Raw genomic sequence first — 25,332 nt, 5'->3', positions numbered from 1 at the left:
TGAGGGAGCCAGGTCCCGGAGCGAGACTGTGTCCTGGCGGCCGTCGGGGAACTCCACGTAGGCATACTGAGGGTTGGCGTGGAGAAGGCGTACTTTGTCCACCAGGGGTTCCGCCTTGTGGTGCCGTACATGCCTACGGAGAAGGACTGGGCCCGGAGTCGTGAGCCAAGTCGGGAGCGACACTCCGGATGTGGACTTCCTAGGGAAGGCAAAAACACGTTCATGGGGTGTACTGTTAGTTGCGGTGCACAGTAGTGATCGAATGGAATGGAGCGCGTCAGGGAGGACCTGCTGCCAGCGAGCGGCTGGGAGGTTTCTGGACCGTAGGGCCAGCTGGACGGCCCTCCATACCGTCCCGTTCTCCCTCTCTACCTGTCCGTTACCCCGGGGGTTGTAGCTGGTCGTCCTGCTGGAGGCGATACCCCTGCTGAGCAGGAATTGACGCAGCTCATCGCTCATGAATGAGGATCCCCTGTCACTGTGGATATAGTCGGGGAAACCGAACAGGGCGAAAATGGAATCCAGGGCCTTGATGACGGTGGCAGACGTCATATCTGGGCATGGGATGGCAAAGGGGAACCTAGAAAATTCATCGACCACACTAAGGATGTAGGTGTTGCGGTCGGTGGAGGGAAGGGGCCCTTTGAAGTCCACGCTGAGTCGTTCAAAGGGGCGGGATGCTTTCACCAGGCGCGCGCGATCTGGCCGGTAGAAGTGCGGCTTGCACTCCGCACAGATCTGGCAGTCTCTGGTGACTGTCCGTACTTCCTCGACGGAGTAGGGCAGATTGCGGGCTTTGATCAGATGGTACAAGCGAGTGACCCCCGGATGGCAAAGGCTGTCGTGCAAGGCACGGAGCTGGTTCACTTGTGCGCTGGCACATGTACCTCGGGAGAGGGCGTCTGGGGGCTCGTTGAGCTTGCCGGGGCGATACAAGATCTCGTAGTTAAAGGTGGAGAGCTCGATTCTCCACCGCAAGATTTTGTCATTCTTGATCTTGCCCCGCTGCGTGTTGTTGAACATGAAGGCTACCGACCGTTGGTCAGTGAGGAGAGTGAATCTCCTGCCAGCCAGGTAATGCCTCCAGTGCCGCACCGCTTCAACGATTGCCTGGGCTTCCTTTTCGATAGAGGAATGCCGAATTTCGGAGGCGTGGAGGGTGCGTGGAAAGAATGCCACGGGTCTGCCGGCCTGATTCAGCGTGGCGGCAAGGGCGACATCTGAAGCGTCGCTCTCTACTTGGAAAGGCAGAGTCTCGTCTACGGCGTGCATCCCCGCCCTGGCTATGTCAGATCGAATGCAGGCGAAGGCCTGTTGTGCCTCGGCCGAGAGGGGAAAATGTGTGGACTGGATAAGTGGCCGGGCCTTGTCTGCGTATTGCGGGACCCACTGGGCGTAATAAGAGAAAAACCCAAGGCAGCGTTTGAGGGCCTTGGGGCAGTGGGGAATTGGGAGCTCCATGAGGGGGCGCATGCGGTCGGGATCGGGTCCCAGTAGTCCGTTTTGGACTACGTAGCCAAGGATGGCTAAGCGGTCTGTGCGGAACACGCATTTCTCCTTGTTGTACGTGAGATTAAGGAGAGATGCGGTGTGGAGGAATTTATAAAGGTTGGCATCATGGTCCTGCTGGTCATGGCCGCAGATGGTGACATTGTCGAGGTACGGGAAGGTGGCCTGCAATCCGTACCGGTCAACCATTCGGTCCATTTCTCGCTGAAAGACCGAAACCCCATTCGTGACGTCGAAGGGAACCCTCAGAAATTGGTACAGACGACCGTCCGCCTCGAAGGCAGTGTAGGGACGGTCCGATTTACGGATGGGGAGCTGGTGGTAGGCGGATTTCAGGTCAATAGTAGAGAAGACCCGGTACTGTGCAATCTGATTGACCATATCAGAAATGCGGGGGAGGGGGTACGCGTCGAGCTGCGTGTACCGGTTGATGGTCTGGCTGTAGTCCACGACCATCCTGTGCTTCTCCCCGGTCTTAACCACTACCACCTGGGCTCTCCAAGGGCTGTTGCTGGCCTCGATGATACCCTCCCGAAACAGCCGCTGGACTTCGGACCTGATGAAGGCCTTGTCCTGGGTGCTGTACCGTCTGCTCCTGGTGGCGACGGGCTTGCAATCCACAGTCAGATTAGCAAAGAGGGAGGGGGGCTCGACCTTGAGGGTCGCAAGGCCGCAAACGGTGAGGGGAGGTAGGGGTCCACCGAATTTGAGGGTGAGGCTCTGGAGATTGCACTGGAAATCCAGGCCTAGTAGGAGTGAAGTGCAGAGGTCGGGGAGAATGTACAGACGGAAACGGTCGAATTCCACACCCTGTACAGTGAGTTTAACCAGGCAGAAACCCCGGATCGGGACAGAGTGGGAACCGGAGGCAAGGGAGATCTGCCGGTCGGCGGGATGGATCGCAAGGGAATAGCGCCTTACCGTGTCCGGGTGGACGAAGCTCTCGGTGCTCCCGGAGTCGATGAGGCAGGAGGTCACATGGCCGTTGACCAGCACCGATGTGGAAGAGGGTGCCAGGTTGCGAGGACGGGACTGGTCGAGCGTAACGGAGGCGAGCAGTGGTTGGTCGGCGGTTGAGTCAGATGAGTCCGACGAGGAGCGGTAGCGACCCGTGTCCCGTGATGGCGGCCCCTGGAGACGAGATGGCGGCATCCGCAGTACCTGTGGGTAAAATGGCGGCGTCCATGGAGCGCACGTTATGGGGTCGGAACAAAATGGCGGCGCCCATGGAACGCACATGGCTGTGGTGGATGAAGATGGCGGCGCCATGGGGCGCACGTGGCGGGGGCGGCAAAAGATGGCGGCGCCCACTGATCGCACGTGGGGTCGGGGGAAGCGGACGGCGGGGCCCATTGAGGGAGCGGCTGAGGCGTGGGGACCGGCGGCGCGATAGCGGCGACCGTCCGGGACTGACACACCGCTGCAAAGTGGCCTTTCTTTCCACAAGCTTTGCAGGTCGCGGTGTGGGCCGGGCAGCGTTGGCGGGGGTGCTTCTGTTGGCCGCAGAAGTAACAGTGGGGACCCCCAGGGGGTGCGGTGCGGCGGGCAGCGCAGGCATAGTGCGCGGGGGCGGCTGCTGGGGGGGCCGTTTGCGGGGTCCACGAGGGGTAGGACGGATGGGCCTGGGGAGCCGTTTGCGGGGTCCACGAGGGGTAGGACGGGTGGGCCGAGTGGCTAGCGGAGTAAGTGTGCGCACTACGGGAGGTGGCCGTCATGGAGAGCGCCAGGGCCTTTGCGGCCGCGAGGTTGGGGGCGACCCCTTCCAGCAGTCGTTGCCGGATGGGGTCCGATGCAATGCCTGTAACGAAGGCATCGCGCATGAGTAAATCAGAATGTTCCGTGGCTGTGAGGGCCCGGCAGTCGCAGTCTCGTACCAGAGGTATAAGGGCCCTCCAGAAGTCCTCAATCGACTCACCCGGCTGCTGGACGCGAGGAGAAAGTTGATGCCTCGCAAACAGGGTGTTCGCCGATGGTGCACAGTTCTCCTTGAGCAGTTCCATAGCTGCGGTGTAGTCGGTCGCATCTCGAATGAGCGGAAAGACGCTGGAGCTAAGTCTGGAGTACAGGAGTTGCTTTTTCTGAGCCTCCGTCGGGGGAGGGTCTGCTGAAGAGATGTAGGCCTCGAAGACTGCGAGCCAGTGATCAAAGTCTTTTCTGGCGTGAGGCGAATGCGGATCCAGCTGCAGACGGTCAGGCTTGACTCTGATGTCCATGGTGACTGGAAAATCGTACAGCAATAAATTGTGGCGCTAACAATTATACTCAAAGCCGAGAGACTAGTACAATAGAGGCTTTATTGCTGTACGATGTTGTCACTCCATCTGCAACAGTAGTCTAAGGGTCTGAGCAGCTCCCATACATTTATACATAAGCTCCCTGTGGGCGGAGCTAGCCGGCAGGGGCTGACCGGAGGAACCTGTATTACAGGTACAGGCATACATCCCCCTACTGCAGTACACATAACTACAGTGGTTATCTCACCACAAGTGTTGACAAAGAACATAAAGCTATATGTTTAAATCAAAGCTATTTTATTTTACACTGCTTGAAATGGTTCACACACTCTACTGAGTAATAGTATTGAATCTATGTTACAGTAATTAATTATCTCTTAAATATATAAACTACACTCTCACTCAACATCACACTATCCTTCTTCATCAACTTCTCCAACAGCTTCTCCCAGCATGCCGAGAGACGCAGCTTTTTATAAGACTACGCAGTGATGCTACTCAAGGGGCAACAGGGTAGCATGGTGGTTAGCATAAATGCTTCACAGCTCCAGGGTCCCAGGTTCGATTCCCGGCTGGGTCACGGTCTGTGTGGAGTCTGCACGTCCTCCCCCTGTGTGCGTGGGTTTCCTCCGGGTGCTCCGGTTTCCTCCCACAGTCCAAAGATGTGCGGGTTAGGTGGATTGGCCATGCTAAATTGCCCGTAGTGTCCTAATAAATGTAAGCTTAAGCGGGGGGGGGGGGGGGGGGTTGTTGGGTTACGGGTATAGGGTGGATATGTGGGTTTGAGTAGGGTGATCATTGCTCGGCACAACATTGAGGGCCGAAGGGCCTGTTCTGTGCTGTACTGTTCTATGTTCTATGTTCTATGAGTAGTCCCAGTCCTGTGAACTGCAGTTTGAGGCACTACTTGGACGAGAGAACTGTCAGCCAATCTTCTTCCAAGAAAGAGACAGATGTGCCATCTACAGTAAATTAACTCTCGCGGATAAATGGCAATGGGGCAGCCAGCACAAGGAGAGGTGAATTCGCTGCCAGTTCATTGGGTGGTTGAGGGGAACGCTAAAAATCTTGGCCAAATTAATATTTTTCATGGGTTTATTATGTTACAAATCCGATGTTGAGGAGAATATAACGCACTGGGTCAGGAACTCTCACTGTGGTTCAAAGCATTTTGTTAACAGATCTGATCATTTTTGTGGTTTGCGATTGGGGTTTAGTTTTCATTCTTTTAATGAAACAATGTTTATGATTGGCTCAGACAAACTCATCACTAAAATAACTTTTAATGTCCTTTCCCATAGTCCACAGACATATCAGACAGACACCAGATGCTAGATTATGAGTAAATTTGCATGTTGTATTTAGGAGATTCAAAAAGGAGAAATTCTACAATGCAAAATAAACTTGATTGCAAAACTGCCAATTGAGGTTTTCAGCCCCCAGGCTTGCAGCAATTCTTAATGTTACCCTGCAGTCTGCAAGCTAATCAGACTCCACTAGCTTTATATAGTCTTAAGTACTTAGTCATGTGTATCAACACAGGAACACAAACCTATGTTCATGTAACTTACGCAATATTCACGGTTTCACATCTGCAAACAATATTACTGCACAAACATTTGTACTCAAGCCATTGTCTGTTCAATTGCATCGTCAAACTTAAGATCCACTGTTAATGAAACATCCAGTCACTGGAGAAAATGCCAAATTTATCACTCCTGAAATTCAGTAGGGACGTTCTCGACAATTAAGAACAATAATGTGGGACAATTTGTTCCAGAGTGTGCATGTCTAACATTAATAATATCATTGAAGCTCATTTTGTACAAATGACTGCTGGTGCTGCCTGAGCTTTAAAGAATGAAATACTCGCACGTAACTTCCAATGATGTCCTGTGCAAAAGCTTCATATAGTGTGTTGCTGAACCATAGAGATCTGAAAGGTACAAGATTTAATCTCTTCTCTGTGTTAAGTTAGATCATTTTGGTGTTCTTTGTGGGATCGAATAGAAATAGTAGGGCAGCACGGTAGCATAGTGGTTAGCACAATTTCTTCACAGCGACAGGGGTCTCAGGTTCGATTCCCGGCTAAGGTCACTGTCTGTGCGGAGTCTGCATATTCTCCCTGTGTGTGCGTGGGTTTGCTCCAGGTGCTCCGGTTTCCTCTCACAGTCCAAAGATGTGCAGGTTAGGTGGATTGGCCATGCTAAATTGCCCTTAGTGTCCAAAATTGCCCTTAGTGGTGGGTGGGGTCACTGGGTTACGGGGATAGGGTGGAGATGTGGACTTGGCCTTCCAAGAGCCAGTGCAGACTCGATGGGCCGAATGGCCTCCTTCTGCACTGTAAATTCTCTGATTCTAAATTTGTTAGCTTTTATAAGATTAACCACTGGAGAATATTTCAAAGCTTTAAATGGGTTTCATGGATGGGGTTTCTTTCACTATCAAGTGTGTGATTAAGAGCTGTGATGGATGGTTAGTTTTTGCCCATCTCCACATGGCTCCTTCCTTAGGTCTTCCCATGGTGGATAATAGGTGAGTGGCTATGGAGTCAGCATGGGGATCTGAGCAGGCATAGAGGTTGGGTACAGTGCAAGGCTTGGCATGGAGGTATGAGAGGCCATGGGAAGTGGTAAGAGGGGCTGTCGGGTTTCTTGGGGGTGGGAGTGAGAGTTAGAGGGCCTGTCAGCTTCTAAAACAACTGGGGCAAAGTCCCATAGAACTGAGGTGGGCCTTTTAACCAGCCCAGCTCAGCATCCGCCTATCATCTGCATCTGGGATCGGGGGACCTGCCCTGCCTCCCAGGAGTGAAAATTGGAGCTAATGGGCCCTATAAACTGAGGCAGGTACGCTGAGTCACAAAATTAGTAGTGAACATCCAAGGCTGTGACCCTGTGTTTTAGGTGCTCCAGCCAGCGGAATCATTTTCCCAGCATCTGATTTGTCAAGCCCCTTGAGAATTTCAGTTACATCACCTCTGAATGAAAAAGCCCTGGGGAAAATTGATGTACAGAGAGATCTGGGTGTTCAGGTCCATTGTACCCTGAAGGTGGCTGCGCAGGTCGATAGAGTGGTCAAGCAGGCATACGAAGGGGCTGCACGGTGGCGCAGTGGGTTAGCCCTGCTGCCTCACGGCGCCGAGGTCCCAGGTTCGATCCCGGCTCTGGGTCAATGTCCGTGTGGAGTTTGCACATTCTCCCCGTGTTTGCGTGGGTTTCGCCCCCACAACCCAAAGATGTGCAGGCTAGGTGGATTGGCCAGGCTAAATTGCCCCTTAATTAGAAAAAATGAATTGGATATTCTAAATTTATTAAAAAAAAGAAAGAAGGCATACGACATGCTTTCCTTCATCGGAAGGGGTATTGAGTACAAAAGTTGGCAGGTCATGTTACAGTTATATAAGACTTTGGTTCGGCCACATTTTGAATACTGCGTACAGTTCTGGTCGCCACCTGACCAAAAGGATGTGGATGCTTTGGATAAGGTGCAGAGGAGGTTCACCAGGATGTTGCCTGGTATGGAGGGCGCTAGCTATGAAGAAAGGTTGAGTAGATTAGGATTCTTTTAATTAGCAAGACGGAGGTTGAGGGGGGACCTCATTGAGGCCTACAAAATCATGAGAGGTATAGATAGGGTGGATAGGAAGAAGCTTTTTCCCAGAGTGGGGGACTCAATTACTAGGGGTCACGAGTTCAAGGTGAGAGGGGAAAAGTTTAAGGAAGATATGCGTGAAAAGTTCTTTACACAGAGGGCGGTGGGTGCCTGGAACACATTGCCGGCGGAGGTGGTAGAGGCGGGCATGATAGCATCATTTAAGATGTATCTAGACAGATACATGAATGGACAAGAAGCAGAGGGATACAGATCCTTAGAAAATAGGCGACAGTTTTAGATAGCGGATCTGGATCAGCACAGGCTTGGAGGGCCGAAGGGCCTGTTCCTGCGCTGTAATTTTTCTTTGTTCTTTGTTCTTTGATTCATCCAAACTCCAGATATTATGAGACTTTTAGGACAATCTCCACATCCCAGGAATCAGTCAAGGAACCTTTTTTGCATTCCCGCTTTGAATAAGGAGACCACAACTAACACATTACTCCAGATGTGGCTTAATCAATGCCTTTGTATAGAAGTAGTAAGATTTCTTTCCTTTATTAATGCAATTTCTTCCTTGCAGGTAATATAAGGATACTCACTTTAATGGGTAATATTACATTTCTGCACATTACTAAAAAAAAAGTTCAGTTTACATGAATAACTGGTACAATAGACCTTCAATAATAATTAAGCCTTTTGATTTGTACTCACCCACTTGTGTGACTATCTTGTGGATTTGATCTAAGTCAGAGTTTCCTGGCAGGTAAGGATTTCCTGTTGCCATTTCAATACTCATACATCCAAACGCCCAAATGTCCACGGGTCTTGTGAAGAAAATATGTAGAAATGTTTTAAGAAACTTTATCGGAATCTGTCAATTATCGCCTGGGAAATATCCTTGAATGTCAAGGCTAAAGTCTTTAGTTGCATGTGTATGGGAGCTAGCACATGCAAACTGTATTGAGTGGTAATTTTATGCATTATTGGAGCAGGTGATAATTTATTTTACTTTTCTAAATATTTTCACAGGTACAATATACATCAATGCAATTAACAGTAATTGTTAAGAAACAATTAAAAGGTTTCTCTATTACCTTTTAATAGGTTAGATTAGTGCTTGATTTTAAAGAAAAAAATATATGGGTGATCTTATGCACATATCTGCAGCAGATTCAACATCTTATCACTGCACACTTCCTGTCAACAAGATCTTACTTCCTGTTATGCTTTTTTTAAAGCTTTGTGTTAGGTTTTTCTCTTTTAAGTTCTCACATCCACAATCATCGGATGCTAAACACCTGTGCAAACCTGTCTGGTGCCACGACAACCCCTCACCAGTCCTGATACTTAATATCGCCAGAAGAACATAAATTATTGTTTTGTGGGTCCCAGTTTCTCAGCATGAATAAATTTGAGGCTCCAACCAACTATATCCCTACGCACCAACAACAACCACATAAAATGCCAGTTCAATGGACTTCCATGCTGATCCCACATCGAACTCTTCTGTATTGAGAGGACCCACAGAGAAGATTTAAATCATTTACAGCTTGGGAATACTAAAACAACGAGGAGATGACCATGAGAATGAGATCTCTCTGTGCTCCCCAAACTGCCATTTGTTTTGCTTTTTACCTATAATTTATAAAATAAAGTCAAGGTCCAATACATAAATAAGGATAGAAAGGATGACTTTGAAATGGAGATTGAATAACATCTGTACTTCCTGGTCCAATTATCTTCCATCCTCTAACTCTAGTCTCCATATCGTCACTCATTGGTGTCACCAAGCACGCTGATGTTATTTGCAGGGGTTTCCCAACTCGGAGCACCAGTTCATGGGGGTGTATAGTTGTGTTTTGTTTCGGTGTGAGGAGACAAGTGAAACCCCAGTGTGAATAAATAGCCCAGTCATTGTGTAACAATTATTAAAGACTATTTATTGAAGTAAAGAAAAGACAATTACACACAAACAGGATGACTCTACTCTCATGCAATTAAGATGTATGAATTATTAAACACAGTTTCTACAGAATGTACCCCTTGTTAGATAATATATTGGTGATACCTGAACTCTGTAAGACTTCCCCTGTTCCCCAAAGAACATCCAATTGAATAACCAGCTATTGTTACCACACAATACAGGAATAATACTCAAATCTGGAAACCGTCATTTTCCTGGTCCAGTGAAGATATTTTATAACTGTTGTTATGAAGATTTACTGTACTGCCTTGGCTCTAAGACTTAGATACTTGTTTGCTGAAATCTTGATCTTCAGGCTTGGTGGCTGGAAACTGGCCTGTCCACTTTCTGAGACTGCTAGATGGTAACTGACTCTCCTGACTTTCCAGAGTCTGGGCAATTATGCCTTTGTTGTTCTTTGATTATACCTTCTGTGTATTTGACTGTCTGCCCCCACCAACTTCCTTCACTGTACATGAACATATGTATATCTTGGGGATCTTCCCAACTGTCTATAATCTGTCTCTCCCCCATAAACTATTCACACTTGATTACTGGGGCTGGTTTAGCACACTGGGCTAAATCGCTGGCTTTTAAAGCAGACCAAGGCAGGCCAGCAGCACGGTTCAATTCCCATACCAGCCTCCCCGAACAGGCGCCGGAATGTGGCGACTAGGGGTTTCTCACAGTAACTTCATTGAAGCCTACTCGTGACAATAAGCGCTTTTCATTTCATTTCATTATCTGAAGTACTATTCTAATACCAATTGAATACTGAATATTGCCGTCTCCAGGCAGGTTCATGACATTAGGAATGTAGTTTTGCCAGCTATAAGTTTTTTTATAAATAGTCTTGGTCTAGTTTCTTTCCATGTTTATTAGTGAATGTCCAAATATCAGCACCACATACCAACACTGGCGGACGAGTGTGTTAGTGACAGAGATTCTGAAATTTACTACACTTGCTGACACCCAGCCTGCTACTGGCAGATTATGAATTATTTTTTCCCAACAAAATAAAGGTATTCAAATTAAGGATCTCAAAACATTTTAATTATCTGGTGTAGTTACAGGTCCCGTAGCATTAGCCTGCCTCCTTCTGAACTAAGTATAGAAGTGGTGTTTTGCGACTGACAGTTCAGGAGTACTTACATAGGAACAGGAGTAGGCCATTTAGCTCCTGAAGCCTATTTTCCCATTCAGTTAGATGAAGGGATCTGTATCTCAGTTCCACCTATCTGCCTTATCCGTAACCCTTAATATCCTTGCCTAACAAAAATATAAATGCTTTATTGCATTCTGCTTTTTTTATGGTGCAGCATTAAACAGGCACTACACTGCACATTACACCGTATAATTATGCACATAGGATTCCTATTCATTCGAGATTATTTCAACTCGTCACAAGTCACTCCTCCTGGAGACATGTGAATATTTATCTTGCAGTTCGCGAGAAGCCACATGAAGAAGAAAGTAAGGAGCACTCCCGCAATTATTTAATTCACTGCAGCCCATCACTCTCCTATGCAAAAAGTAGAATATTAATATGAGCTAATGCAAGGCCTATAGCCTGCACTTTCGCTTTCATCAATCAGAACAAAAATCACTGGAGTCACCTGCATCACACAGCTGCATGAGTCAACCCTGGCAGGATTAAGACTGCTTTGCATAGTTAGCAGTTGAATTAGTGACACTGTAATATTACTGCAGGTGCCTTCTGATCATCTTTACAGTTAGCATGGCACTAAGCGTAATGTATCCAATTAGCTGAAACCGCACAACAAAATACGCTTTTTAAAAAGGACATAAAAATGAATAATTAACAATAACTTTGTTCCCTGTGAGGATATTTACATGAAGGCATCATTAATCTTGAGGCTGCTGAATGGAATGCACTTAGCTAATTAATAAGGTTTATTCATCAATGTATTCTATAACTTGGCAGTTTGTGAAATACGTTTTTATGTGTCTTAATTGCTTCAAGATAGCACCTGCTCTCTCTTATTCAATAAATTTCGATGTGTTACAGCATCAAGAGTCCACACTGAGTCGTTAATCCTGATATTTAATATATTTCTGCAACAAGAAAAACTGAATAAAACTCTTTTTGTACCTGGCCTGTGAGTACTTGATACTGGTCCTGAGTACACAGCTGTGTCGCAAAACTACATGAGTATATTAATAGCCTACACAGATGTTTAACTTCTATCTATTGAGCACAGCTAATGTCAGTTAATAACTATGCCAAATGAAAATAGAAAAGCTTCACTGTTCTGGGTGGTAAGGTATTATTTAAATGGAGGGAGACTTCAGAATGCTGTGGTACGGAGTTACCTGAATGTACATGAAACACAAAATGTCAGCATGTAATTAAGAAGGCAAAAGGAATGTTGGTCCTTATTGCAAGAGGGGAATAGAGTTTTAAAGTAGGGAAGCATTGCCACAACTGTAAATTGTATTGGTGAGACTATATCTAGAGAACAGTGTCACCTTACTTCAGACTGGGGGAAGTTCAGATAAGAGGCAATTCTGGATTCCTGGGGTGAGTAAATGTTGAGCAGGTTGGGCCTTTACTCATTGTAGTTTAGGAGAATGAGAGGTGACGGTAACAAAATATAGAGGATTCTGAGGAGGCTTGACTGGGTGGGTGCTAAGAGGATATATCCCTCGTCTGGGGAACTAGAAGGGCACAGTCTCAAAACAGGAGGTAATGAGGAGGAATTTATTCTCTCCAAGCCCGTTAGCGTTTTGAACTCTTCCCCAAGTGAGCACTGGAGGCAGGGCCATTGAATATGTTCAACGTTGAGTTCAACAGTTTTTTGATTGGCAATGGAGCCAAGTATTTTGGAGAACGGGCAGGAAAATGGAGTTAAGGCCACAATCAGATCATTGTAATCGTAATGACTGGGGGAGCAGGCTCAAGGGGCCAAATGGCCTATTCCTGCTCCCTTTTCTAATGTTCTTAACCATCTCAGTCCAAAAGGGGAAAGCTCTGACAAAGTCTGGGGAAATCACTTTTTGGTGCACAATGTTATGCTGGTGCATTGGCACGTCACCCCAACTACTAAATGACCAGCAGTGAACCAATATCTATAACTGCCAACACACCAAGGACCCGACTCAACGGACTGAAGTAAATGTCCACTGTCAGGCACGTTTGGCAGGGCGTTCCTCAGTGTCTGCAGCACCGAGTAACACCCTGCTATCCAAAGGCACTTTGCCATTGTTTTGGGCCTCAAGGAGTGTCTCCCAATCAAGGTCGCAGTTAGAGGGACTTCCTGCTGGCAAGATCAGCGCACCAGCAGGAAAGGCTGATCGCAGATTGGGGCACCATTTTGGCCGGGAGCCCCAATTTTCCCCCCCTTTCAGGCCCCTCTGACTCTATATTGACCCCCAGCCCAACCCACCCCTTCCCAACCTAGAGGAGATCCCCAGGAATCCCCCTCACCACCCTACTTGGCAAGGCCCAACTGGGCGCGAGCCTTAGCAGTGCCAACCTGGTACTGCCAGCCGGGTCCCAGGCTGTGCCATTGTGGCACTGTCAGGGTGCCAAAGTGGTAATGCCAAGGTGCCAGACCGGTCGTGTCAAGGTAAGCAGGTTCAAGGGGGAGTACCAGTGTGCCACCCTGCCCTGTCCCCAACCACCCAGGGGTCTCCAATGGCCTGGGACACCCCCCCAGATGACATTACGACTGGTCTATGTTTGTGTGTGGACCAGTACCAAACAGCACCCTGTCTCCCAGGCACAGCTATTGAGTCCCATGCGCCGGGTGAATCCGACATCCAGGTATTTAAATGAGTGGTTAGGCGACATCCAGATTGGGCCGGGCAGAGCGAGTCGGATTATTTGCAATTGGCCCGGCGACTGGCCCGGTGCAGAGCTCGATTTGGGGCTCGCACGCGATTCACCCGCTGTACCCGAATCTGCACCGGGCACAATGGGATCGCTGAATAGCCCCCCAAGTTACCAACATGGCCTGTACCAAGGGAACACAGTACTTCTCCACATTATGGGTGCGATCCAACGGACATGCTGCGCCAGAAAAGCAGCTCACCGCAGCGCAGCGCGACCGACAGAAACCGGGAGACCTCGCTCCCAGGACCTACCCGGTTTGAAATGCCTCGCGATCTCATGAGACATGGCAATGTAAATCCTACCCATTGTGGGGTTCCATCCCCTTCGCCACGGAGACCTTGGGCAAGTGCTGTTCAGCACTGGTCCCCACAAAGGAGGACGAGACGGAACGGCATTCGTAGGGGTCACCCAGGGGTTCGGAGGCCTCCAGATACATGCCCTGTGGACAGGGTGGTACCCTGGCACGGCTGGAGTCACCTGGGCACCCTGGCACTGCCATGACTGGCTTTGCCAAGATGCCCAGGTGGCACTGCCAGCAGGTAGGGGCACTGCTAGATTGGCACTAGCAAGGTACCAAGCGGGCATTCTTGCATGGGAGCGATCGGGCTGTGTGTGTCCGCGTGTGTGGGGGGGGGGGGGGGGGGGGGGGGGGGGTAGTGACCACCCCACAGTGCATTGCTGCTTGGGGAGGTCGTGGCAGGGGCTTTGGCGATCGGGCCCCATTTAAAAATGGCAAGCGGCGGGAAACACGTTGCTAAACGTGCTCACTATGGAACTTTGTTCCCATTTAGTTGAATCGTGCCCTATATTGCATTACTCTCAACCACCATTGCCCCTGTCCTACAAGCGTTATTATCTACCAGCAACCTAACTCTACACATGTCCTCGCACACCTGAGATTAAAATCTCCTTTCCAATCTCAATTTAGCCTTGTATTGCTTCTCCTCATCACTGGCACCTTGCAGAGTGAATTAACCTTGCTCACATTCTCCCCCCTTCCTCCAGTGATGGTTTCCTCACTGCTCCCTGATTCGACACACACCTCCATGGGCTTGTCTGTACACTATAGATGAGAGTGTATGAGGCGTTCGACCAACCTCCGATGGTGCAATATTTCCCTCCCTGCGACCAAAGGCTTATGTCTGCTTCTCTGCCACAAATTGCTTTCTCCAACCTTTAACTGATACATCTTCCGTTACCCACTTTGAAACTTTAGAACTTCCTTGTTTCCAATCCCCCAAAACCCACTTTTACTCAACTCTCTGCAGGTTCTTTCTCGTCGTTCAAGACTACATTTTCCTATAAACCCTGTTGTTCGATGCTTGAGCATGTTCGAACCCCACTCTCAACTTCTCTGTCCCCCTTTTCAGCTCCTTGTTTGACAATGTTGCAATCCTCTTCTTATCATCGAGCATTTATGTTGAAAAAGCCTGTCCTTCACTATTTTATCAGATCAAGCTACCATCCTGTACCGACAAGGTCTTTCTGCCTAAAGTCTTCGAAGGCCTCAGTGCTGGCCAACCTTGCAGTCACCTTTCTCAAGTTTGACTCCCTCTCATTCAGTTTACAAAAACAAATAAAGTCAGTTAGCTTCAAGAACGTCACATGGGGAGTTTCTTCTCCTAATTTTTCCTTTTTTGTCCTTGATTTATTCTCCCAAAATAAGTATTCATCTTATGTGATCCAAGAAAATGTCTATCAGCAGGCTATTCAACTTGAAGGGCATCACTGTGAGCCTGAACCAGTTTTCCTCACCTTAAGTCCCACATACATGCCTCTGCAGCAGTGCACACAGGCTCGTTATCAAACCTGGTGATTTTGGTTGATTTTATTCCCCTCCCCATCCTGTGGATTTTGAAATCTCGCACCTGATTCAAATTGGTTAACTCAGCACAAACCAGACACCAAACAAGGGTCCTCCCTGACCTGTACGGCTCAATAGCAGAGTACTGCTCAAGGGAATAGCTGCATATTCTTCTACTTGTGGTAAATTAAGAGAAAGGGAAGATAAATATTCTTAACAATATGTACCTACTTTCCATATTTGGTGTCACCGACAACTAACTCTGGAGCCCTGTACCACCGAGTCGCCACATATTCTGTGTAAGGCTCTCCGGGGGCAGCCACTGAACGGGCAAAGCCAAAATCACAGAGTTTAACAACGCCAGACCCCGAGACCAGAACATTCTCAGGTTTGATATCACGATGGATTATCTGGAGGAGAAATAAGTAGAGAAAAAAATAATTAAATAATTTACAAATTTTGTCCGTGGAAGGGAGGAGTAAATTCAATGAATTGCACCAAGCCATTTCAAATCACAGCAGAGTTGTTCAAACTTCATACTCATCATGAGCGATATGGAGGCCCTTCTGTACTCATGCATTGGTCACAAAAGAAGAAGAAGCAAATTGACTTGGCAGTGTAGCTGGTCATCTGACTTCCATATCTCTTCTCCAGCTATTGTGTAACCAATTACCAAATACACGCAATAGGCACTTTGGTAAACCATCTTGGAGACGTTCCCTCCCTCCGTCAATTGGAAATAAACAGGTTCCAGTACTTTACCAAGCATTTCAAAGGATGTCAACCCTGTGGAACGTTTTTTAAAATTTAGAGTACCCAATAATTTTTTTCCCAATTACGGGGCAATTTAGTGTGGCCAATCCACCTACCCTGCACATCTTTGGGTTGTGGGGGTGGGTGAGACCCACACAGACACAGGAAGAATGTGCAAACTCCACACGGACAATGACCAGGGACCGATCCCAGGTCCTCGGAGCCGTGAGGCAGCTAACCAGTGCGCCATCGTGCTGCCCAACCCTGTGGAAAGTTAGAGATATACAGTAACATAGCTAATGGTAGCCAAGGTTTATATCATAGCACCCACCTATTAGTTGGAAGATTGTGGTTTCAATTTCCACACCAGAGACGTGAGCATAAAAGTCGAGGTTGGCACCCCAGCACATTGAAGTACTGCACTGTCTTTTGGGTTAGACATTAAACTGTAGCCTCATCTGCCCCCTCACATGGATATAAAAGATATGGCACCATTTTAAGGGAGAGCAAGGGCGGCGGCGGCGGGGGGCGGGGGGGGGGGAGTTATCCCTAGTGTTCTGGCCAATGTTTTTCCCTCAGTCGACAACATAAAAACAGATTGCCTTATAACACTGCTGTACCACATTGCTGTTTGTAGGAGTTAGCTGTGTGAAAACTGGCTGCTACATTTCCTACATCACACCAGTGACTGCAGTTGAAAAATACTTCATTGGCTCTAAATGAAGCCAATTTGGGCCGGACTTTCTGCACCCCCCTTCCCTGGGGCATTTTTGCAGTGGCGGACCAACGATGGCTGGCGGAAGAATCTTCTGGTCCTGTAACTGTGGGAGTTCCTATTGTTCGTACCCTCCGTCTTTGGGGAACCCGCTGCGCAGAGTTGGGGGGGGGGGGGGGGCTGCCATTGGCAGGACTGGAAGATCCCGCCAGCAGGAATGACCAGAAAATCCCACCCCATGTCTCACCCTGGGGCCACGAAAGGCACTATATAAATGCAAGTCTTTCTTTCCTATAATGTTTTGCACTGCTGTATAATAATACACAGAAGCCAGTTTTATTATTTGCAAGGTAATCTACTAGCTGGTTAAATAGCAACTGCAGTATTGCAGTATGCTCCTGTAAATTGCTCAATTTGCAAGATCTATGACGAACAAAACAATATTTCTGTTTCAGTCGTCATATTCTTTTGGCCCAATGTGCCTTCAATTACTCAGATTTCATCTGTCTCTATTTCTCCGAGATAGTAATAAAGTTGCCTGTATTGCTTGTGTAAAGTTTCCAATCGAGTTTTAATGCCGTTAACAGCCAAAAGCATGAATGAACCATTTTTCTGCTTTGGGGATGACGCTTTGACTGCACATTTTCTTGCAGATTCTGGGTTCCAGGCTATTACCTACTATCTCTAATCAGTCTCTTATAACTCTTCACTTTATATATATGTACCAGTTGTTGTCCTATGGCATTGAATACAGGAAATTAAGGCCTGTTGTTACCACCATGTAACTCCCCTAATTTACCACTCCAGGTCTGGCCGTAGCGCAGTTTAATTGTACAGGAGTCCCATTGTATATGTTTCCAGATTTTAAAGCATTAATAAGATGGGTTTTCTGAAGCAAATCACAACATAAGATAGGTTTATTGACCCATTTCCTGAATTTAAAGAAAAGTAGGTCATCATAACCCTCATTCATACATCACACACTTTTCTTGGACTTCACACACATACACTAGTACAGAATGGTAGAATATGAGAATAGATTTAAAGATTTTTTACAGTTCATGAAGGTAAACAATCAAAGAATTATATGGTTAACTGTCCATTAGCTGGCCTTGCTGCGGTGATCGCGAGGCCTGGATAGAGTGGACGTGGAGAGGATGTTTCCACTTGTAGAAAAAACTAGAACCAGAGGACACCATCTCAGACTAAAGGGACAATCCTTTAAAACAGAGATGAGGAGGAATTTCTTCAGCCAGAGGGTGGTGAATCTGTGGAACTCTTTGCCGCAGAAGGCTGTGGAGGTCAAATCACTGAGTGTCTTTAATTCAGAGATAGATAGGTTCTTGATTAATAAGGGGATCGGGGGTTATGGGAAGAAGGTAGGAGAATGGAGATGAGAAAAATATCAGCCATGATTGAATGGCGGAGCAGACTCGATGGGCCGAGTGACCTAATTCTGCTCCTATGTCTTATGGTCTTATGATTCCGCATTGTGACTATTTTGTTTGGTTGACTTCCAAGGTATAGCTGTACAGAACCAATTTCCACATTTTATACCCAAGAAATCTTGGTTTGCAGTAGATTTTCTCTTCTTGCTCTGCAATATCTGTGCACAATACTTCCAAGAGAGAGAGAGACAGAAGGCTCTTTGCACTCTTTCAGTATATCGTTCCAATCTCTGCTCTATGGTTTGGTAAACAGTTCTTAAAAAGCCTTTCTGGCTGTATATTCCAGAGGAAGTGGATTAACATGTCTGCTGTAGTCATTGTGTTTGTAGCACAGATAATTAATTATCTTTTTGACCTCTCATCTCAGAAACATTTGAAGAGTAATTGCGTCAAAGCATCTTTCGTGCTCTCTGGGTGTGAAGAGGTGGTTGGTTGGCAATGGTTGGGGCATTGGCAGTCTGGTTGTTTTCATTCCACCTACACGGAATGCAAGTTGTGCATTATGTCTGCCTAGAGGGATCAATGACTATTTTAAATGCTTTGTTCCTGTCTGGAGCTACTAACACTGGTTGATTTGTTAGAACAGCTCTCAGCTTCTCGAAAGACGTTTGGAATCTTTCTATTCAAACTATCGTCGCTTCTTTTCTGTAATGGGCGTGTTAGTGTGGCAGTGATAGTACTGAAGTTAGGTACAAACTTGTGATAGAAACCACACATCCCTCGGAATCTCATTATTTCACATTTTGTTGTGGGGATTGGAAAATTTGCCACTGCCTGTACCTTTGCAGCTCTGGGCAGTACTTGTCCTCAACCCACCATATGTCCTAGTAGATCAGCTGAGCCTTAGCAAACTCACTTTTTACAAGGTTGACTGTACCTTTGTAGGCAAGCTTCCAGTTGTTTGGGATGACTTTCCCAGGTGTCATTGTACACTAGTAGCTCATCTACAAAGCTGGATCATGTTATGATTTGATATGGGCATCTTTCACAGATAAATCAATACACACAGGCACAGGAGATGATTAATATTGCAACAGTTGCTATTGCTTCAGTAACTGAACTAACAAAATACTGCGATCCCATAAAAGTATGGCAAGCCAAACAAAACATACCGTACATAACATGTTCCTCACCTCTTATTCAAAATGTCAGTTTAACAAAACATTTTCTGAATTAGAGAGAGGGTAGACTGCCTCAAAGGAATCACAGAATCCCTACAGTGCAGAAAAATGCCATTCAGCCCATCAGGTCTGCACTGACCCTTCAAAAGAGCACCCCACCTGGGCTTAAACCCCCACCCTATCCCAACAACCCCAGATAACCTTTAGACACTAAGGGGCAATTTAGCATGGCCAATCCACCAAACCTGCACATCTTTGGACTGTGGGAGGAAACCAGAGCACCCGGAGGAAACCACTGCAGACATGGGACAAACTCCACACAGTCACCTAAGGTCGGAATCAAACTCAAGAGGTCTTCTGTCCAATATGGGTTATGGCAGATTTCTGGTTTTATAGAGTAATGTTCATTGGAGATTGATGATAATTTCGGACTTGTAGTTGAATCTCAAGTTGTGTCAAATGAAGGTGAAGTTGAGACAACTTCAACTTCACTCAAGCTAGACTGAGGTGGTCAGACTAGAGTCGACATTCCTTGACTTGGAGATGGCTCATTCAAAGTGTGAAATCAGGCCCTTCCACAAGTGGACTAGACAGTGCTTGACTTGACAACAGTTGATCAACATGTCTTTGCCAGGTGGGATCATTTGCAGTTTGGACTGTATGAAGCTGGTCCTGTCAGAGCAATCACAGTAGCAGAAAACCATTCAGCTCCGGTCTCATAATGAGCTAGAACAGGGGTGGGCAAACTTTTCCGTGCAAGGGCCACATTCAGAAATTCACAATTTTAAAGGGCCGCATAGTATATTAAGTAAATAATTACTTCACCCGGTTATGATCCTGGGCACCTCATATAGAACATAGAACAGAGGGCAGCACGGTGGCCTAGTGGTTAGCACAACCGCCTCACGGCGCTGAGGTCCCAGGTTCGAATCCCGGCCCTGGGTCACTGTCTGTGTGGAGTTTGCACATTCTCCCCGTGTCTGCGTGGGTTTCGCCCCCACAACCCAAAAATGTGCAGAGTAGGTGGATTGGCCACACTAAATTGCCCCTTAATTGGAAAAAATAATTGAGTAATCTAAATTTAAAAAAAAAAAAGAACATAGAACAGTACAGCACAGAACAGGCCCTTCGGCCCTCGACGTTGTGCCGAGCAATGATCACTCTACTCAAGTCAATGTATCCACCCTATACCAGTAAGTAACCCAACAGCCCCCCCCATTAACCTTAAAAAAAATAATTAAAAATGTAAAAAAAAAAAATTTTAAAAAAAATTTTTTTTTTTTTTTGTAATGACTTGGTGGGCCGCATAAAGACCTTTGGCGGGCTGCATGCGGCCCGCGGGCCGTAGTTTGCCCACCCCTGAGCTAGAGTGTCTAGTCCGGAACAGAAAATCCTTGGGTTTGGTATTTGTCCTCCTCTCTCCTCTTGGTCATGGCACTTGCACAACTTGTATTTTTGTTCACATACACAGACACACAAACGCACGCATGCACATGCGCACACACATCTAGAGTTCATTCTGCTGCCACCAATGATAAAGAGCACAGGCTGTTTGCCTGAGGTCCCGTTCTCATCAGAAGTCAAACAGTAACTGCCTGAGTTCAGTTCCACAGGATGATATTGCAAATTCTCGCAGCTTGAAGTCATGTAACACCTCCTATCATTCCTCCAAAATGTTGGACAAAGGATATATTTTCCTTGTGCTGGAATCTTGAGGTGTTTAATTGGAGTCAGGATGCCTTTTGTTCTTGGTGGTCTTGGTTATGGGTCCACTAAACAAGGCCCCCTTATTGAGAACATTGTGTTGGAACAGTTCATGCCATTAGCACCACTATTGGTGGATTAGGGTTTGCACAGCTGCCTTTGTTTGTAATTGGCTGGGGCAGGCAGCCCATCTACTAGGGCATTTTGTTGGCTTGGCTGGAAAGTTTATGTGATGCAAGGAGTGTTACATTCCAAGACGTTTAAGGTGTTAACCTTCGTTCACTTTGAAACTGCTCAGAAACCTCCAGAAACCAGCATGTGACCAGCTGGAGCCATCTTGTCAGCTCAGCAATTGTCCATTTTGAGAATGACTTTATAACGTAGTCCTGCTGACCAAGATTATATACACATATATAATATATATATATTACTTCACTTTCAACCATGACAGTAGATTTTCGATATTTGATGTCATAGGTGTGACCACTCCACATCAATGGCCAATGCTGCAGCCTGCTTGCAGCTAAAGAAACGATACCTGTGTGTTGACCGAATATTGATGTGAGTGGTTGATGATCAGTCAGGAGCGTGAATTTCCATCCAAACAAGTCCCGGTGAAATTCCTGGATTCTGAAAATTATTCCCAGTGCTTCGCGTTCAATTGGAGTCTATTGGCTTTCTGCTTTATTTAAAGTCCGTGAAGTAAACTTTATAAGCCTCTCTGCACCAGAGGGGATTATGTCTGAGGCCCCAGGTCCGTAAGGTGATGCATCACATGCAAGTTATAGTGGTAAGGGTAGGTCAAAGTGCGTCAATATCTCGGAATCTGTCAATGCTGCTTAAGGCTTCTTGAATGCAGCATCACAGACTTCAGTCCATTTCCTTGTTCTGACACAGACGCTCATGCTAGGGTTTCAGCAGAGTTGGCAGCTCAGGAATAAATCTCCTTTAATAATTCAGCAGCTCCAAAAACAAGCAAAGCTGGCTGATAGTCTGAGGAGCTGGAGAATCCACAATAGTGGCAATTAGGGCAGCACGGTAGCACAAGTGGATAGCACTGTGGCTTCACAGCGCCAGGGTCCCAGGTTCGATTCCCTGTTGGGTCACTGTCTGTGCGGAGTCTGCACGTTCTCCCTGTGTCTGCGTGGGTTTCCTCCGGGTGCTCCGGTTTCCTCCCACAGTCCAAAGACGTGCAGGTTAGGTGGATTGGCCATGATAAATTGCCCTCAGTGACCAAAAAGGTTAGGAGGGGTTATTAGGTTACGGGGATAGGGTGGAAATGAGGGCTTAAGTGGGTCGGTGCAGACTCGATGGGCCAAATGGCCTCCTACTGCACTGTATGTTCTATGTTCTAGTCTTGACCTTAGAGGGTGCTTTATGAAGCCCAGCAGCATCAATGACGTGCCTCAAATTTCCACAGAAGGTTAAAAAAATTGCACCTGTCTTTGCGAACCAATACACCATATTCCTTGAGCCTTTGTAGGGTGGTATCCAAGTTCTAGAGATGATCCTCATCAGACATTGCTGCCCCTGTATCCAGTTCCATATGTATTCCTTGACCCATCAGCAATGATGTTACGCATTAGCCCTGTGAACTATCTGTCACTGACAAGATGTGGAGGCTCCTGTCTTCTACAGACTCGCCGTCACTCTGGTCCCCCCCTTCCTGCTAGATGAAATGCAGATTTTGTTTTCTTCTTACGCCAGACTTCAGATTTATTTCTCTGGCTTCCTTCACTGATTCAGTGCTTCTGTTTTGTTTATACAGGAATGTTCAATGTGTCCCTTGTTGCCACACTGATGGCATTCAAGTCTCTGCACCAACATTCAGATGGATGGTGGCCAGGCTTTTCACAATGGTAACATTCCAGGCTGCTTGCTAACCTGTGTGCATGCTCAGCTGTCATGTTATGGACTCGAGTTGATACACTCAGCTGCTGTGCTTCTTTTGCAGCCATTTCCGTGGAGACTGCAATCCCTGTGGCTTTCGGCACCTTTGACAGGAGGCATTTCTGGATTGCTTCAGTACGAAGGCCACAGACCAGCCTGTCATGGAGGATATCATCAGTGCTTCACTGAATTCACAGTGTTCAGTGAGCTTTAAAAGTACCGCACCATGCTGGGCCATTGTTTCCCCTTCTTCTTGCTTTCTTTTATGAAACCTAAATCTTTCTGCTATGACCCATGGCTTAGGGGGAAATGCGTCTCCAGGACTTTTATTATGTCCTGATACAATTTTGTGCCCGGTTTGTCAGCCTGCACCAAACTTCTGAATAAGCTTCTTTGGCTCCCATTACATGTAGGAAAGCTGCTACCTTTCTATCATTTTTAATTCCATTTACAAGGACACAAAACTCAAAATGTTCAGAGTAGGAGCTCCACTGATGGGTAAGTGTAGTTATTTTCAGCCTTTTATTTCCTTTTCTTCATCAGTTGCTGTGTTGCCAATTTAAGAGCTGTCAGTGATGTCACCATTTTCTTCCACTCGGTTGTCTCCGCACATGTTGTCATTCTCTGCAGTGACTTTCCCCACCTGTCGGGTTCTGGCAGACTCACCGGCAGCATGGCAGCTCTTTTTTTCAAATGTTTAAAAACTTCTTTGCTCCCGTATAAAGCAGAGCTGCAATCTCCTTTTTTTTGATTGATTGATTGATTTGTTGTCACATGTACCGAAGTACAGTGGAAAGTATTTTGGAACATGCGACAATAAATCAATCAAAAAAAGGAGATTGCTGATTCGTGAGGATTTATTTAATTGGCAGGGACTTTTACTCTCTATGTTTCCCATTTGATCCCCAGGCTTCTTCGTTCCCCTTCAAACCTGCCAAACATTTAAAACGGAGTTTTAAAAACATACAGCAGCAATTGCAGCCCTTACTGCTGAAAAGATTATTTTGTTTTCTTTCTGTACACGGGGGGTACGGTGGGGGGGGGGGGGGGGGGGGGGGTGCTGTTTGATGTTAGAATTGTTGCATATGTCCAATTGATTTCCCCGTGCTTCGGGAGTCCCGCTGGGCTTGTGGTCCAAACAGGGCCAATTTTGTATTTTGTTTTACTAGTAATTTCCTTTTACTAGTTCCTTTCAGCTATCATTATTATTCTTTTCTTTGAATGTCCTTTTGTTTTTACTTGAAACAACAGTGCTTCTGATTGCCATCTTCTTCCAAATCTTCTGAACAGCTCCACTTTTTAAACAAACTTGTCGTTACACTCTCCAGTTTTCCTTTTTTGTTAAGTCTGCAGGTTGATTTTTGTTCCAAACTCTGCAGGCTTCTGTATTTAACTCTGCCAGCCTTTTTCTGCAGTGCAAATCCAACATGCGATTCACTGGATGAAAAATAAAGGCTGGGATTCTCCGCTATCCGGCGGGCGGGCGGGAATCCTCCGCACCTTCAGGGGCTAGGCCAGCACCGGCAGGGTTGGCGCCGAAGGGCCTCCGCCAGCCGGTGTGAGTTTTCACATGCGCAGGAGCACCAGCGTGTTCTGGCGTTTATCCTAGCGCATGCGCAGGGGGTTTCTTCTCCGCGGCAGCCATGGCGGACTGTTACAGTGGCCGGCGCAGATGGAAAGAGTGCCCCCACGGCACAGGCCCACCCATACATCGGTGGGCCCCGATCGCGGGCCAGGCCACCGTGGGGAGCCCCCCCCCCCCGGAGGACTCTGCTGGCCGACCGCAGAGCCAGGTCCCGCCTGTGGTGACATGCATCACTGTAAATACACAACGGGTTAATGTAGATACACTGGGACTAAATAAACACTAGAGGGAGCACCAGAGACATCATGACATGCAGACATACAGCCAATGAACACATAGAATAGGACACGACCAATGGGCAGTCAAGGCACCCAGAGGTGACGCTACCACAAGGGGGCAACCCATATAAAAGGACACGGCACACATGCTCTTTCTCTTTTCCACAGGCGACACTCAATGAGAAGCACAGGGGCAGATCGGAAGCATCACACCCACCGCATGGATTAGAGCAGACTGGTTAGTTAGATTGAGTTACTATAGCAAGATTAGCAGGAGAGTCGAACTCAAGTAGGAGAATTGTTAACTTTTCAATAAATGTGTTAAACCTATCTCCAAGTCTGAACCTTCCTTTGTCAGAGTATACATCAAGGAAGCTGCTTATGCTACATGAAGAAGCATAACACACCGCCGGTAAGGACCTTGTTTGATTTATGCCGGTGGGACTGGCCGAAAACGGATGGCCACTCGGCCCATCGCGGAGCGGAGGATCACCGGGGGGGCCACTGCCAACGGCCCCCGAACAGCGCGACGCGATTCCCGCGCCACCGAAAAACCGGCGCCGGAGAATCCAGCAGCCAGCGTCAGGGCGGCGGGGCGGGATTCACGCGCCCCCCCCCCGCCACTGATTCTCCGTCCCGGCGGGGGGGTCGGAGAATCCCGCCCAAAGTCTCTTACTTACATAGATAGATAGAAGATAGGAGCAGGAGGAGGCTTTTTGGCCCTTCGAGCCTTTTCCGCCATTTATCACGATCACGGCTGATCATCTAACTCAATAGCCTAATCCTGTTTTCTCTCCATGGCCTTTGATCCCATTCGCCCCAAGTGCTCAATGGGGCCTCACGGTAGCATGGTGGTTAGCATCAATGCTTCACAGCTC

At 47.3% G+C, this 25,332-nt stretch overlaps 1 protein-coding gene across 6 annotated transcripts in view; it reads right to left on the bottom strand.

Annotated features, from left to right (window-relative positions):
• Positions 1-25,332, bottom strand: part of LOC119965313 (cyclin-dependent kinase-like 3) — a 193,559-nt gene that overhangs the window by 122,317 nt on the left and 45,910 nt on the right. For all 6 annotated transcript variants that reach the window (XM_038795885.1, XM_038795886.1, XM_038795889.1 and 3 more), the window contains exons 4-5: positions 15,192-15,370; positions 8,049-8,161 (exon numbers count right to left, since the gene is read on the bottom strand). In XM_038795885.1, the coding sequence (XP_038651813.1) occupies positions 8,049-8,161; positions 15,192-15,370 (292 nt within the window). The remainder of the gene's footprint in view (positions 1-8,048; positions 8,162-15,191; positions 15,371-25,332) is intronic.

Source organism: Scyliorhinus canicula, chromosome 4 (genome assembly GCF_902713615.1).
Source record: "Scyliorhinus canicula chromosome 4, sScyCan1.1, whole genome shotgun sequence".
Lineage (NCBI taxonomy): Eukaryota > Metazoa > Chordata > Chondrichthyes > Carcharhiniformes > Scyliorhinidae > Scyliorhinus > Scyliorhinus canicula.
This window is presented reverse-complemented; position numbering and strand designations above follow the sequence as displayed.